The 17,348-nt window shown below is 34.0% G+C and overlaps 1 protein-coding gene across 1 annotated transcript; it reads right to left on the bottom strand.

Annotated features, from left to right (window-relative positions):
- Positions 1-15,435: 15,435 nt before the first annotated feature.
- Positions 15,436-17,037, bottom strand: OCT59_027740 (uncharacterized protein; the record flags this gene model as incomplete). Its single annotated transcript, XM_025317905.2, has 1 exon — positions 15,436-17,037. The coding sequence occupies one exon, from the start codon at positions 17,035-17,037 to the stop codon at positions 15,436-15,438; it is 1,602 nt and encodes a 533-aa protein (XP_025177249.2).
- Between the last annotated feature and the right edge of the window lie 311 nt (positions 17,038-17,348).

Genomic DNA, 17,348 nt, shown 5'->3' with positions numbered 1-17,348 from the left:
ATAAAATATATTAAAATTTTATAATATTTAATAAATTATAAATTTATTTTAACTTCCTTAAAATTATATATACAGGTTATTTATGGGTTAATTAACCGTTAACTAACCGTTAATTAACCGGTTAATTAACCAAATTCATAACTAACGGTTATTTTACCAACCCTACCGCGATTACCTAGCACCGATAGTACAGTTGTTTACCCCAAGTGGTATACTTTGTAGTGACCACTCAGACAGGAAGTAGCAGGCATCTGTCCAGGATCACCCCTTATGGTGGGTATCAACCACCAGGGATCTCTCCTCGAAAGGACCCAAGGGAGTAGGGAATCGAAGCCATAGCCATGCTACCTGTTCTGTGCACGAACACCTTGGTTGGTCTAAGACCTAACAGAAGGTCTAACTACCACTAAGACATTGCACCCTCAGCTTTACCATTTAGGACGACCATCTAGCCATTACTGACCCCAAGCGGTATCGTAGAGCCGACCACCCGGACAGGAAGTCCCCCTAAGGTATAGTAGCGACCTCAAGGACAGGACTGCGCACATACCAATGGCCTCATAGGGAACGTTAGAAGGACACCATGACCCTTAGTTGAAATGTGCGGCCTAACCGTACACACTAATTCACCATGATGCAGTCCAACTACACTAATCCTGTACCTTCACGCTATTGGTTGTAGCGTCCGCAGTAAAATTCTTTTTATTTCCGTGGTCATGGGAATCGAACCTGCGACCTCACCATACTCAGGCTTAATGAGGGTCTCAGTGACTAACCACCAAGATAGGGTGACCAACCCAAGTTTTATCCTTTTCCTGTGCAAACAGTCTTACGACTTTATCTTTTATTTATATTTAGAACTTCGAAAATAACATCGAACAATATTACAAAAATAAGAAAATAAACTAATAAAAATAAAAAAGAGTAGCTTCACGACTCATACAAGTAAAGAAATCTAAACTAAAATAAATTAAAGCAAAGAAAAACTAAACTATTACAGAATCGCATACCCCAACTTTACCCGAAGGCCAGTGTGAGTCAACTATCCAACATCCAAAAATCCAGTCCGTTTACCAGAAAGAGATCCTAAGAGGTTGAACTGTTAAGCGGCGCAGAAAATCCAGGTGCGAGATCTATGATCCACCCCGAATTATAGAAGAGGATATCCAAGAAATCCAGGAATCCCTGAGAAACTGTCGCCAAAGAGGAGTCGTGATGATGAGGAGAGATAGTATTAGAAGAAGAATTTGTAGAAGGGCCACGTAATTTGGAAGCAGCCGAGATACCCTGCGACTCTTCCCAAGCATGAAAAAGAACATTCCGGCATAGCCAAATTTCACCATATAATTCGACTTGGAAGTCATTAAGAAGGGGAGAAATAGTCTTATATATAACAGAAAGAGAGAAATGTTGATTCAAAAATGTCGTTAAATGTGCAGGCAACAATCCTCGAGTAAGCCAAAGACAGGATAAAGAAGGAGCTTCATAGTTCCAACATTCCAAAGCAAAGAATTCAGTTTGAAAAGAAATATCCAAAGATTTCAAGGATAGAAAGGAAGATAAACAAGAATCTCTAAATTTAATGACTTCAGACCGGTGTGTTAAACAAGGATTTAATTCCGGTAAAATATAAGGACAAGTCCAAAGATGATTCAAATCTTCTGGAGCAGAGTTACACTGCAGACAAAGCCAGTCAGGAGAGTATAAGTAAGGTTTGCGTTGTTAAAGAGTAGTTAAGGTAGGCAACATATCCAAAAGGAGTTTGATACGGAAGATCCAGAATTCCGGACGACCATTCTTATGTGAAGCAAAACCTTTGATTTGTGAAAGGCAAAAATATATACCAGCCCAATCAAAAAGTGAAGGAGAACCAAGAGCAGTAAAACGTGCCAATGAACAAAAAGATAAAAGAGCATGAGCGTCTGCTATAGAGCGAAGAAAGTGACGAATATTCATGTCAACAGGTAAAGAATTAAAAGTTAACAAGCATGGAGCGTGACAAAATGCCAAAGGCGAAACAGAAGGTTGTATAGATGAATGAGCATCTTTTGCCAAAGAATCCGCTTGTTCATTATAAATGTCATCGCCATGAGCAGGGACTTTAATCAAATCGACATGGAGGTTACGATCCATAATAAGTTGTCGAATAGAAAACCAAAGAAGATGATTAGGTTCTCGAAGCAACTTCGGTGAGAAAGGAACATCAACAAAACGTGTCCATAATGAAATTAACTGACTACAATCAGTATAGATAGAAATTGAAGAATCACGGGAGAGGGCGGTCAATCCTAATAAGACAGCATAAATTTCAGAACGTAAAGCCGAAGGGAAACAAGAGGGAAGATGCATGGATGAAGATTCAAGGATAAATCCATCATCATCGAGAGCAATCCAAGCAGAAGCCATGGAAGAGGATAAAGAATCATTGGCAGGACGGAAAGAGCCATCGGTATACAAAGATTGCACAGAAGACGGCAAAACATCATCATCTAAATGGTCCTTAACAGAAGGAGAAAAGGTGAAAGAAGCGGTTGAGGGCGGGTTCATCAAATGAACAAGAGCCAAGGACGTGGCATAACTCCATGAAGTAGAAAGAGTGATGGGGAGGTAGGCCGCAAAAACTTTGGCGTTTCTAGTAGGGTAACCCACAGTTTCCGACAGGGTGATATTGAAAAAACACTTCTCACTATTACAACGTTGTTTGATAGCAGATTTCTTGGATAAGGCAGGAATGTTAAGAGCACAACCAGGACAAGGGTTATAGGATCGTTCATCAGCCGAGGGAGATACAGGAAGCCAATGCGACATAATAGCCGAGTTTTGTTTCTTGTAGGTGATACACACACGACCAACAGATAAAGTTTGGGTAGCAGAGTCAAGATTAATAGCCCATTGAGGATAAAAAGAATAATCTTTAACAGTATGATCTAATAAACAAGGAGAAACTAAAGTAAAAGAAGAATTAATAAAATATGAAGATAAAAGTAAAGTAGAAGAAAAAGAAGAAAGAAAATTATTATTGATAAAAGTAAACCAATTAGGAATCCGTCCTTTACGACCAACGATGCCAAGATAACGAAGGTCAGGCCAATTCATAAGATAACGTCCACAAGGAGAAACCAACTGAGCAAGCACAAATATATTCAGGTTTTTCCAAAGTTTCCAACTTGATTGAAAGATGGAATGAGGTAGAATAGATCGAAGTGGCAAAGCAGGTTGTAGATCACGCCTCGGAGGCCGGAAGGAAAGAGACCACGTGATGTTCAAACGCGAAGAAAACAATAACGAATTAAACAAAGTGTGCGTTCGCAAAGAAACGATTTGTGACCATGGTTCTAAGTTGATAGTAGTCGGGCAACTCTCAGCACCCAAATATCCTTGAAGATAGGAGATAGCATAAAGGGCAAAATTTTTGAAATCAGGGTGAGTGAAGATTTTTTGCCAAGATGCAATATGGGAAGAAAGAAAGCGATAAAAAGCATTTTGAATAGAAAAGGGGAGTTTGAGGAATAATAAAGGTAACGGGGTAGTTGCAGCAAGACCAGCTTTTCTTCGAAGTACCGAAAACATAGGCTTGACAATTGTTTGAATAGTACTTTCAGAAAAAAGGGTAGTTTGAAGGCGAAATTCCAATCGCGGAAGAAGGACAGCATTATAAAGATAGGCCACATGCTGTGCTAATAATTTCTTCGGTCCCAGGAGAGCTGCCATATCTTTAACCATGGAGCGCACTTGTCTGAGAACAAAAGCAGAAGAGGCAGATAAAGAAAACCATACTCCTAAAAAACGAAACGAAGTTTTAACAGATAAAGAAGAAAGGGAAAGGAAAGGAATGGGAACTAAAGGAGAAGGGGAAAGATCAAAAATAATCTTCGAGGAGGGGGAAGAGGATGAAAGGAGAACATATTTCGCAGAATTAGCTTGAACATTATTTAAAGTATAAAATTCAGCAGTAATAGAAAGACGGTCTTCTATGCCAGATTTTGAAGAAGCAATGAGTGTAGAATCATCCATAAACGTTAAATGTGAAACCGGTAAAGAATGTTGTTCAAATTCAAGTGGAGAATAATTTAAAAGGGCTGAAGATTTTAAAATAAAGGGATCTCGTGCTTGTTGATTCAAAACAGTAAGTAAAGGATCCAAATAAATAACCCAAAGAAGAGGGGAAATGATTTCTCCTGATCGATACCAACACGTACTCTGTAAGCAGCTGTATCGCCATGACAAGTAATTATCTTATTATTTCGTCGTGTAAAAAGATTTAAAATAAATCGCACTAAAAGTGCAGGGATATGTAACCTATCTAAAGCTAATTTAAGCATATTTAAATCCATAGAATCAAAAGCTTTAGAGATATCTTGAGAAACGATCCATAGTTCCTGATCATCAGTAGAGTCATGTTTATGTTGATGAATAATCGCATCCAGCATTTTGATAGGGACATCAGTAGAACCACCAGGTAAACCAGCAAAATTACCACCTTGAAGAATTTTACTATCAGCAAGGATGTTGGAAAGACGATTCGTGACGACCTTAACTACACATTTTCGAACTGTTTCCAGAAGGGTAATAGGTCGAGTGTTCTTAAGTTGAGCATCAAAGTCATGAGGTTTAGGAATAGGATAAACCACGGCTTCACGCCAGTCAGCAGGAATATCACCGCGAGAAAGGCAAGTATTGGCAAGTAAAAGAGAAAAATCCAAGGCTTCACCGGACAAGTGTTTAATCATCTCATAGGAAATTTTTGAAGGGCCGGAAGCTTTATTATTTGGCATGGAGGAAATCACAGCAGACCATTCTTGTAGGGAAATAGGCGCCAAAACAGGATCATATAATGAAGCAGACACATTTGTAAGAGGAGTGTAAGCTTGTTGCCATCGGGCGGGAAATGAAGTGATGGAAGAATAGTGGACCAACGGAGGAGAAACAATTGATTGGAAATGAGAAACAGCTGCATGTTTAATATCCGAAGGATCCGTTAATAAAGTAGGAGTTGAGTCCAAAACGACCAGAACACGGTCAAGAACAATTGAACGTTTTTCTACTGATAAGGCAGAATCGATAAAGGTGCCGAGCGAGTTCGAAAAGTGTTCGTCACGTAGTGCAGTATAATATTCCACTGAGTCCGTAAGATGTTGGGCGAATTTAGTAGATAAAAAGGCAGAAACTAAATTCTTCTGTGATCGTAAAAACGATTTAAATACAGATGCAGGGGTGGTGGAATAGGTAGGAACTGAATAATCAGGAAGTAAGGAAGCTAGGTTCTCAAGATGGGAAGGCAAGGCAGCAGTCATTTGCACAATCTGAGCGGGCCGATTAGAGCGACGAGTAGTAAGGCGATATAAAAATCGATCTAAAAACTTGTTAATAGCAATAAGTTTAGTTAATTCAGGAGAGTACGAATGTCGGTGTGTATTAGAGACTTTTTGAAAAGGTAATGTTTCAATTGCAGCACTAATTATGGCAGCTTTCAATGCATGCCACATACGATCAAGAGAAAGGGAGGAGAAATCAGAATTAGGGCGATAATGGCTATCTAAATAAACTCCAAGAGAATCATCTACTTCAACGGTAAAATTATTCCATTGTTCAACTGAAGTGGAAGCATAAGAAAAAATAGTACGCATTTCTTTTTTTTGTTTAAGACGAGATTTAGCCAAAATGGCCAAACAAGAATTAAAGTCAAAAACAGTTGTAAGAACTTTGTGGTCGGTGAAAGGTCGATCAAAAAGATTCGGACAAGTAACCACTTGCGAAAAAAGACCAGGGGCAGGAAAACCAGGCGAAGACCAAATATAATCCAGTCGAGAAGATCCATTATCATAAAAGAAAGTGGGATCAGGACCATTTGTAGAGGAGTGAGCTTGATGATCGGTAAAAAACCGAGAGGAAAGCAAGCGAAGAAGCTTAAAATGATTAGGTGAATAATTAGAATGAGCGATTACATCAGCATTGAAGTCGCCAAGAATAACTACAAAATAATTATTAGCTCGGGCATAATCGAGCCAAGAAAGAAGTTTGGCAATAAGATCATTGCAAATAGATTGATGAACAGAGCCGGAAGGGGGATAATATACAGAAATAATAGAAATTTTAGTTTGATGAAAAAACAAATCTAATTTAAGAAGTCGACCGTTCCAAGGATCAATTGTTTGAACATGTTTATGAAGGGGATTACGTAATAAAATACCAACACCATCATGAGGGCGAGAAGAAGAAGATGAACAAGCCCAATAGGACTTAAAGTGATGTTGGGAGTGTTCATTTTTAAAAATAAATTTAGCATTTGAAGGGGAAAGACGCGTATCATTAATAGATAAAGCACCAAAAGAGGAGTGAAGAAAAAAATTAAGCAAATGTTGTTGTCGAACCGGGGAACATAAACCATTAACATTTAATTGACCAAATTTAATAAGGGGAGAGGGGTGAGGGGAAAAATTATGTTTATTGTTGTCCATCATTATTACACACTGATAAATCGGTAATAAAGAAGGGGGAAAAAAAAAAAAGAACAATTATTGATTGGCTTGGCCTTGTTGCCGAGCCAAGATGAGGTTGTTTTGTTGGATTCCTTCTTTAATAGAACCAGCCAAAGAGGCAACAGTATCAGAAAGAGAGGAGAGACGCTGTTCCATATCAATAGGGGAGGAAGGAGTGACGTTGGAAGGTGGGATGGGAGCAAAATGAGGAATCGGGGAAAAACCACTTGTTGATTGCAAAGGTGGAGAATTAACATCAACAAGGATATTATTATCAGTTCGATTCACTGTATCATCCCATCCTTGCATAGAGGAAGGGATGTAGGAAGAAGGTTTAGCGACAAAAGGTCCAGGAATAGGAGTACGAGCAGCCATAGCAGATTCCAAATTAGTGATGCGGCTGTTCATAGAAGCAAATTGTGTGGTAAGAAGGGCTAATTCTTCAACTACTTTTTCAAGAGCAGCACCAATAGATTTCCAATCAGTAAGCACAGTAGGAGGAGCAGGATATGTAACATCCATGCCATCAGGCATAGTGATCAAGTTCATTTGCATCAGGGAATACGACGACGTTGATTATTATTGTTGTTGTTAAGATTGTCACGATTCCATGGTCGATGTTGAGAACGAGAACGAGATTGTTGTCGGTTATTAGGTCTGGATTTAGAACGATGGCGAGAAGCATTGGTACGGCTTTGTCCATCATTATTGTTATCAGGGCGGGCAAAACGGTTATGTCGTTTAGCAGGATGAGAAGGAGGTAGATGCTTATTATATAAAGCACGTAATTTATCATTAGATTGCCAAGGGCGAGAAGGGCGATTAGGTCTAGATGAAGAACCACATCGATCAGGGTTACAGTTCGGGCGACCACATCGATGACAAAGAGAAGTAACTTCATCCGGAGAATGCCAAGTAAGGCCAACTTTCTTAAGGGCACATGAAATAGATTTAGCGTTTTCCATAGCCGTTTCAGAGGCAAAATGGCAATAAGCGTAAGGTTTCGGATTGTAGGAATTCATAGAGAAGGGAACATTGACAGATCTAGCGGAAATTTCATCGGCAATTTCAGCAAGATCGACCGCTATAGTACCACGCGGAAGACCGGCAAGTAAAGCGACATAAGCGCGTCTTTCAGCACGTTGGTCAGGTGAGAAGGTAGCGGGGCAGATACGCAAACAATGTCCTCCACAAAGGACGCCCCAGGTAGAGTCGAGGTCCCGTAAAGCACCAGTAGATTCAAAGGTAATGTATGCAGTACGATAAAGTTTAGATAAACGGGTATGGCAGCAAGTAATATTGCCGTAACGAGAAAAAGTACCACGCAAAAGAGCGTCAGTTATAAAAAGGGGGATATCGGTAACCACCAGGGTACGCGCGTGTTCGTCTGCCTTAATAGCCTGGGGGTCATATGCATGGAAATGCAAGCCAAACAAGGAATCCATAGCGGAAGCTGTGGCTTTGTCAAGATCATCCTTTTTTCGGAAGTGGATGATGATCCTCTTCAAATCGTTGGAACCACTACACGTGGCACGACTACCATAAGAGGGAAACAAGGAAAGTTGCCTATCAACCGCGTCGCACGCGTCGCGGTTCGAAGCGAAGTGAGTCCAAAAGCCTTCGACGTCATTAGGAGCAGCCGAGGCGTAAAAAAGTGTAGGTTGAGACTGTACTGCAGCTTGGGACGCGTCCGGGGAGGCAGCACGTTCAGGGAAGGAAACGGCGGGAGTAATTTCTGGGCTTTTGCCTTTATCGTTAGGAGCGTGTTGAGAGGCATCAAGAGAGGAGGTATCAGGTTGAGAAGGTATCTCAGCGGAAGTTGTCTCAACAGGGCCAGGAGGCGTGAGAGGTTTATCAACATCCATGACAGAGTCTTCAGCACTGACTCTGGTACGTTTATTAGTAGAGGTGGTCGAAGGTGGAGTGTTCGAAGGGCCAGACATAGAGGAACCTTGACCAGAAACGTTGCCAGTTGGAGAGCTAGAGGCAGGACGTTTAGATGTAGTATCTTTGTTAGACTGGTTATTTTTCTTTTTGTTATCTTTACCCATTTGTAAAGTGTCGTAGTAGTTATCTAAAATAAAGAAATTATAAAGAAAAAGTAATAAAAAACTCCGAAAAAATTTTTTATTTTTTCGTAAATATTGTCAAGTGAGCAGAACGGGAGAGAGTTAGTTTTTAGTTTTATCCTTTTCCGATCACTGGCTGACGAGTTATTCAACAAAATGTTAAACATCGGCATTATTATATTTCTTGATTTACGTTTACTGCGCCATTTAACATTTTGCTAGATTTCTCGGTACCTAGTGATTGTAAAATGACGATTTATAGCTCGTTGGAATCGCCTCATCGAGACGAATCGAATGGTGGTAAGCTCATCTCTCTGTGATCAATATTGACGGAGTTATTACTTAAAAACCATTTAATATTTTTTAATTTCGGAAATTGATCTAGTGATTGGATTTCGATGTATCTTATACCATTAGATTTGTCTCATCAAGACGAATCGAATGGTAGTAAGATCGTCTTTCTAGGATCAATATTGGCAGAGTTATTACACAAAAACCATTAATATTTTTTTAATTTCGGAAATTAATCTAGTGATTGGATTTCGACGTATTTTATACCATTAGAACCGTCTCATCAAGACGAATCGAATGGCGGTAAGATCATCTCTCTACGATTAATATTGGCGAAGTTACGATACAATAAAGTTTTAAGTATAATTCTGGCTAAAATTATGTTAATTTTTGGCCGGAATTATGATATACAAATATAAGAAATTTTTTATATAGTCACATCTCTTTATAATCACCAAATATGGACTGTCCCAAATGTGTGACTATAAAGAGAGTTGACTGTACTAGTTTAAATAACAGGTTAACTTTTTCTTTGAAAAAGTAATTATGTCTCATAATGTTTAGTTCTTATATATATTTTATTTTTTTCATTTTTATAAATTTAGTATATATAAGTAAGCATAGTTATAATATGACAAAATTACATTTATAATAAATTAATAAAAAAAAAAAATTTTAAAGCATAAAGTGAAAATACTAAAATTGTTAAATGATTCAAATATTCAGAACATTTTAAAATATATTGAATATATTGCACATAATGATAAATGAAAATATTATTATTTATCTAATTTGTAATTAAATTAATAAATGATCTTAAACTAAGTATACTTCTAATTTGTAGTTAAATTAATAAATGATTTCAAACTAAGTATACTAGAGAACTTTTATAAGTTTTAGTAAAAATTTACTCATTAAAAATTTACCACTAAAATGTACACTTTCTGGTAAAAAGTATCCAATCACCCTAAAAATTATAAAATTATAAAAAATTCAGTGGGCCCAACAATAAATTTATATTTATTTTAAAAGTTCGAGACATGAGACACTTTTTAAAAGTGTTTTTTAGCTTAATTATTAGTAAAAATTAGCAGAAATTTTTAATTTTAAAAATGGCAAAATTCTTAACTTTTTAACTAGAGTAGTTACAGCCAAATGAATGCCAGAAATCAATTCTTTGACTAAAAAATAGCTTATGTTTAAAAAATCAGAAAGGTTGGACTGGTAGTTGTCAAAAAATCCACTACTGAAGATCACTAAAATTTGGCAAAAATGGTGATTTTACTGTTTTTACATACAGTAACACCTCTCTAAGTGCACCACCCTTGGGACCATAGTAAAAAAATAGTAGAATGTGCACTTAGAGAGAGTGTGCATTTATAGAGAGTAAAATATTAAGAGCTCTTATAAGTTGGGATCAGATCCACCGTGCACTTAAAGAGAATTTATATAGTGCGTGCACTTATAGAGGGTGCACTTATAGAGGTATCACTGTATAAAAATTATAATCTTCAGTGGTGGATTTTTTGACAACTACCAGTCCAACCTTTCTGATTTTTTAAACATAAGCTATTTTTTAGTCAAAGAATTGATTTCTGGCATTCATTTGGCCGTAACTGCTTTAGTTAAAAAGTTAAGAATTTTGCCATTTTTAAAATTAAAAATTTCCGTCAATTTTTACTAATAATTAAACTAAAAAAATACTTTTAAAAAGTGTCTCATGTCTAAGGTTGCCTCTTCAAAATCCTATGATTAGTTTCGTCAAAATTTTACTATAGATTTATTATAGTTTTGGCAGAGTTTTGGCAGTCTTGGAATTTATAATAAGTTTCGGCAGTTTCACCTTTCTCCAAAGTTTCACCAGTTTTTAATATAACTTTAATATAGTTTCGGCAGAATTTCGCTTTTCGGCGAAATGCCATCTTGCCTAAACCCCTAGGTTTCGGCAAGCAACCTTACTCATGTCTCGAACTTTTAAAATAAATATAAATTTATTGTTGGGCCCACTGAATTTTTTATGATTTTTAATTTTTAGGGTAGTCAGATACTTTTTACCGGGGAGTGTATATTCTTCAAATATTATGATAAATATTACAAATAATTTGGTTAATTAAAGATTAGCAATTTGCAATTCTAATGGTGAAATGACTTATAAGGTATATACTTTACTTGATATTTTAAATAATAATATAGAATTTTACAATTCATAACTAGTAGGCAATCTATATTCTTTTGTTATACAATATATATTTTGCTTTATCTATTGAAAAAACTGAAAAATCTGAAATCAAATGCAAAAATTATAAATTATTGGAATTAAGAACTAAATAATGATTATCTATTCTGAAAAGAAATATTGATTGCAGCAGATAATAATAATATTGTTAAAGAACTAAAAAGCTGTAAAATACTTTTTAAAATGTATTTTAGTTCAGAAATAAAGAAGTTCTTTTAGTGATTTTATTTTTCTTAATTGTAATTTCTTTACTAAATAATTTGTAAAACACATTTGTAATTATATTAACATTATTAAAATAATAAAATTTATGTATTAGAATATCTGCTATATTATCATTAATATTACTTTGTATATAACATAGTGTCATATTTGTAATATTTTTATTTACTTTACTATACAAACATCAAAATTCTTTCTTGGCAAAGTAATCAGCATCAAACAAAATTTTCTTCTATGTGATTTTGTGGCATACTTCTAAATTTTGATTGGCTTATAACATTTATCTTTAAAGACAAAAAAAGATATTTTTTTCTTAGAATATTATAATAAAAAATTTTATTTTATTTACTTTTACAATAAAAACATTTAAAAATATCACTTTTACATTTTATTAAATTTAATAACATATTCTCCCAATTTTAAGCACCGCCCAATTTTAAGTACCACCTGAAATTTTGGGGAAATTATAAGTACCACCTTAAATTTGAAAATTTTTATTATTAATTTTCATTATATTTTATATTTTACATTTGATAATTTGATAATTTTTCATTTTTAGCAAGAATAACTTCTTCAATTATTCATGTACCGTAAAGCAAACCAATATATGTGAAGTTTTAAATAAATCTAATAAAATTAAGGAATACGATACAAAAAAAATTCACCACCCCTAATTTTAGTAAAATTTTTTCCCTTAAAAAGTGGTGCTTAAAGTTAGGAGAATACTATTTACAAAATTTTTAGTAAAATTGAAAAATACTAATAATTTTACATCTGCGGAATGAGTTTGCTTAATCTTCAAAGGCCAATAAAAGCGCCAAAATTACGCTGTAAGGTAAAATCCAGTTGCGTGTGGCACAGTGATTTTACACAAAAATGTTCATACCTTTTAAGATATTTTGATAAAAAACTAATATTTGGGTAATTCTATATATGCTGAAGAACTTAGCCTAAGCCTCCTAAACTTATTTCATTTAACCAAAATACTGAAATTACGCTATAAAATTGAAAAAATAAATCTTTAAGACTTGTTTCATTTAACTAAAATATTAAAATAAAAACCATGAAAAAACGCGTCTACTTACTTATTTATTTATTTTACTTTAAGATTATTCTAGTCAATCTATTTCACAAATAGGAAGCGGCACATGTCCAACTATACTGACTATTAAAAATTGAGCTACAATGCCTATCCAAAACACGATCAAATCAGGCCCATCCTTCAATGAAAAGACTGCGAAATGGGAGACATATGCTGCCATCTGAGTTATAAAGAATGAATTTCTGCCTTGACAGGTGAATGAATTTCTCCTTTGTCAAGAAAGCATTTATTTACGAAGCACTTTTGGACTTCCAAATAAATTAATACACCAAGTCACATGCAATCACAGCAACCCAGTCCACTCATATAACATTCGTTGTCTAAATTTTTATTAATAATTTTTGAGGCGACAAAGGCTCTTTTCATCAGCTTCCAATCTCCTTTTTCTAGATGATCTGTCATCTTGTCCATGAATATTGTTAGCCAATCCTGATAAGTAGCTAATTGCCATGTGAAAAAAATAAATCTACATAACCATCACAGAGTAATTTTATTGAAGTTATATCGAAAAGAAGCGGTGATTCTCCAGTAAACTCATCATTCTCGAACCCATTTTGCTTTGCAAAAACTCTTTTACTTCTCGCCAAAATGACTGGTTTTAAGAGCATCCTTTGTTTTCTTCACCAAACATATTTATCAGCTTTTTTTCGCCATCCTTCAACTTTTGATAAAAATGGGATTATGACTTCATCCAATGCTTATCACTTATTTGTGATGTATAATCCGTATCTGAGAGGTCAAAATGGCCGCGTTTAATTATACCAATCCCCCTTAGGTTATTGCTTAAGTTTATACCATCCATTTTCCAATCTTTGTGAGTATTAAGCGTGAAGAGAAATTTGATAAGATAACACAGCAAATTATTTGTTTGTGTATTGCTGTTATTATGTGTACTTGATTTGGCCTCATTTTGCTCGTCGTTGTCATTTTCGTTTTCTTCTAAATTATTTGTTTCTTTCTTTAAATGATTAAGTATATTATTGTGAATGAAGTTAGTTGACAGATCGTGTCTTCTGTTTCGTCATGCTTAACGTTTTCTCTGTAGTTATCCTCTCCTTCATCTTTCTCTCCTTTCTCATAAATAAAAATCTATCTTATCGTTCCTAAAAAATTGTCTCGCTTCAAATATCCCACAGAAATGTTACGAAATTTAGTATTGTCACGTATTCTGAAGTGAATCTATGCCACCAAAATACGAATAGAAATCTTTTGCAACTAATGTACTGTCTGTCATTCCGGTATTCTGTAAACTTACGCTTGTATTGTAGTTTTTTATTTATTTTATTCTTCAAGAGTGAAATATGGACTAACTTTGTGTAGGAAAAATACTAGAGGTAAAAATACATAGTAAGAATAACTAACTAAAGTAAGTTAACAGACGTGTTCCCCATGTAAGGGGATCACCCTTCGTAAAAAAAAAAAGAAAATAGAACAGAAAAGCTACCCACAGTTTCCAAATTTATAGCACGTGATAGATAATCAATCATAATTATGAAGTAAAAAACGCTAAATTTATAGACATTTTATTCATATTTTCTTGCAAAGGCCAAAATGACAAGAGTAATATACCTGCTTTGATTTGTACATCTATAGAGCCGGGAAAAATGGATTAGGCGGATTATACGAATTTTATTGAGTGATTGACAAATTTTATACAAGAATGTGAATTATTCAATGAAGTTGGGTCATAGTGGACTAATATACACAATTATTTGTTCGGTCCGTTTTTTCTTATTTGTTTGGAATGCACTTTCAAGTTGTGCCAGATTCTAAGGAATAAAATGCGTTAATATTATTGAATCTTCTAAAAACGCGAGTCTAAATAGTAGACTTACTTGCGCATATCCAATCTTAATATTATGAGATTTTCCTTCAGAGGTCTTCTAGAGCTTTGATTGCATAGTCAACTCGACCGGTTGAATCATCTCCTGAAATATCCTTCCGCAACACTATAAGAATATCTTGAGAAGTAAGTTTTTAGTGATGGCGATTGATGCGTGTAATATTGTTGGAATAAATTCACAACACGTCGCTTCGTTACATCGGTCATGGTTTCCACGTTTGAAAGCTTTAAAATTATATCCTCCATACAGTGATTAAATGCCTTATCATCGTCACTCCAGAAATACACGTTTAATTCTGCAGATAATTATTGGCAAAGGTAATCACTTTGGACGAAAACCTGTTGATAAAGCAACATGAAATTATTTTTATTTTTTCACGCTGGTGTTTTTGCAAATTTTAAGAAATCAAGTAAGATTGATTGATTTTTTGTTAATCAAAAGGAATATTTATATGAGAACATTCACTAATTTATATATTCTTAGATCCAAATAATTTAAATTTCATAGTTGTCAATGGTTGCATATAGTAAAATATTTTTGAAGTAGCTTTATCAAACAAACTTTTGATAATTATGTTATAATGGTTGATGGTCAGTTTTTAATTATCCAGTTTGGTGATGTTGTCTTCCTTTCAAGTAATATCAACAAGTACAATCTTTTATCATTTAATTCGCTTAATCTCCATGCAAATTCTTCACCTTTTTAACCTGAAGTCCAAACTATCTTGAAAGAGGGTACAAAATCAATTACGGGTTTTTTAAGGCTCTTCGTGAGGGTAGATTTAGAATCATTTTGGTGATAGGTAAAAGCTGTGATGCCGCCAAGTTTAGCTTTGACTTCAATAGGAGTGTAAATATCGGTTACTCATTATTATTTATAATAGTATACTTGAGGAGACAGCAGGTGACATTGATCAATTTTAAATTAGATAATTTTATTAGCTGAAATTTTCTATAATAAATAATTTATGCATTTAAACAATTTTGTTGCATATTTTATGAATCTATATATTTTTCTTTATATTACATTAATCATTCTTTGATTCGCTTTTCTCTAAAGTTAATTTAAACGTCCGTATCATTTTGAATAAATAGGTTCTTAAAAGATAATCAAATTTTTTTGTAAAATATAAGAAAAATTCAAGAACTGAAATATGAGAATCACTTTATATTGAACTACATTTCATATTATCTCAGTCAAAATCTACAATCAAAGTAAGATTAAGACCCCATTCTTTTTTTTCTCTGTGTCCATTAACTTTTCTACCCTTTAATTTCGCATATTTCTCTATAACGTCCAAATAATCAGCGCTACTAATATAACACATCCAACTCATCCTCTTAATATCAACATTACAATTCTTTAAAAAATTACTTAAACCCAATGGTGTACAACTCCATCCATCAATATCAAAATATTTTAAAGTTTTTGGTAATAATTTTCCAATTTCTGGAAAGAATAAATCAATTTCCCATGGCAATCCAATAGAGACTGAACTATCCCATTTTTCTGCTGTTATCTCTAGTTGTTCTAATTGAGTACAAGATTTTAGGAGTTGTAATAATTGATTCATCTCCGAATGATTTTGAATTCTTGCTTTGTAATAAGTAATGTTCGGACAATATGTCGCACAAATTGAAATAATATTAGGATAATTAACCAAATCCATATTTAATCTCACATTTCTTAATGTTGCATTTGAATTCTTAATAATAGTTATTAGTGCTAAGTAAGGATGATCTGGAATATTTTGATCATTGTTTTGAATTATTCCTTGATAAGGATGATCTCCTAAATCATCATCAATTACCCTATAATTAGAGAAATAAAGAGTATGTAATTTTGGGAATATCGTATTTCCTAATGGTTTCATAATGTCATTTGTTAAATTATAACAATCTTCAATCTTTAAAGTCTCTAAATTTTTACAACAAATTAGTCCTTCAAAGGTTGAAGAATCATCCAAATAATTATAGAAGTGACATCCATGAATTTCAACATAAATCAAACTATTCCATTGATTACCCAAAGATTTTAATATCTTTGATAAAGATCCCCACCAGTTTCCAATCGTAAATTTTTGTAATCTTTTTTGAGATGTAATTAAATTTACAAGTGATTCACTTTCAGTAGAATCATTATCCTCAATAATCATTTCATCAATATTTTTACAATAATGAACCATTGATCTGAATATTGCATCTTTATCATACGATCCTCTCGAAACAAATTTCTTTAATGGAGCAAGACAATGTGATGCTCCGGGGTACTGTGTTAACAACATACATTCAGCCAAATTTCCATAAGGTCCATATCTAATTGACCTAGTATCCAAAGACAAATTTTCTAATTTATTACACTTTAACATAAATAATTTACTTAGCTCTTGAAGTAAAAGTAGAGTTTGTCGTCCTCGTTGTTTAAAAACTTCAAATCCGATGAATTTATTTGTTGCATTATTTTTAAAGTCACACCATTTTCTTATTAATAAATAAACTTCATTAAAATCCAATTCTCTTAAAAACATTGGATAATCGAAAATCGGTGAAGTAGAAGGTATATGAAGTTGTAAAATATGTTTTGCTTCTTTGGAAAAAAAAGGAAAGTATGCGGGTACAAGTTTTTCCGTTTGATGCATAATTGCTAGATGAAAAGGACTTTTCCATAAATATGGAATCATCGTATTACACCAAACTCTATTCACTAATATACAAGAATGTAATGTTTTAATATCATTTCCATCAATCGAAGAAAAAATTTTGTCCAATAATTCTGTTGGTAAATATAATGACATTGTTTAAAAAACAACAAAGTTCAAAAGCCAATGCGTTTTAAAAACAAATTGTTTATAATACGCCCTTATTATGACGCCCTTATATATTTATGCTTTTGATTGTATCACAAGGTTTTTTTTTTTATAGTTTGATCATGTTTTCAAGTCTGATGACCTTATTTCAGCCAATCATCTTTCACAAGATCTTGATATATCACTGCTTATGGAAAAAATAACGTAATAAAAAAGTACTAGTATTATAACTCGATGAGAGTACCATTTTCACTTCACAATTACTCTATTTGTGTCGCTAAAATCTAATATAAAGATCC

This window comes from Rhizophagus irregularis, chromosome 7 (assembly GCF_026210795.1).
Source record: "Rhizophagus irregularis chromosome 7, complete sequence".
Lineage (NCBI taxonomy): Eukaryota > Fungi > Glomeromycota > Glomeromycetes > Glomerales > Glomeraceae > Rhizophagus > Rhizophagus irregularis.
The sequence above is the reverse complement of the archived record's forward strand: the minus strand, read 5'-3'. Positions and strand labels throughout refer to the sequence as shown.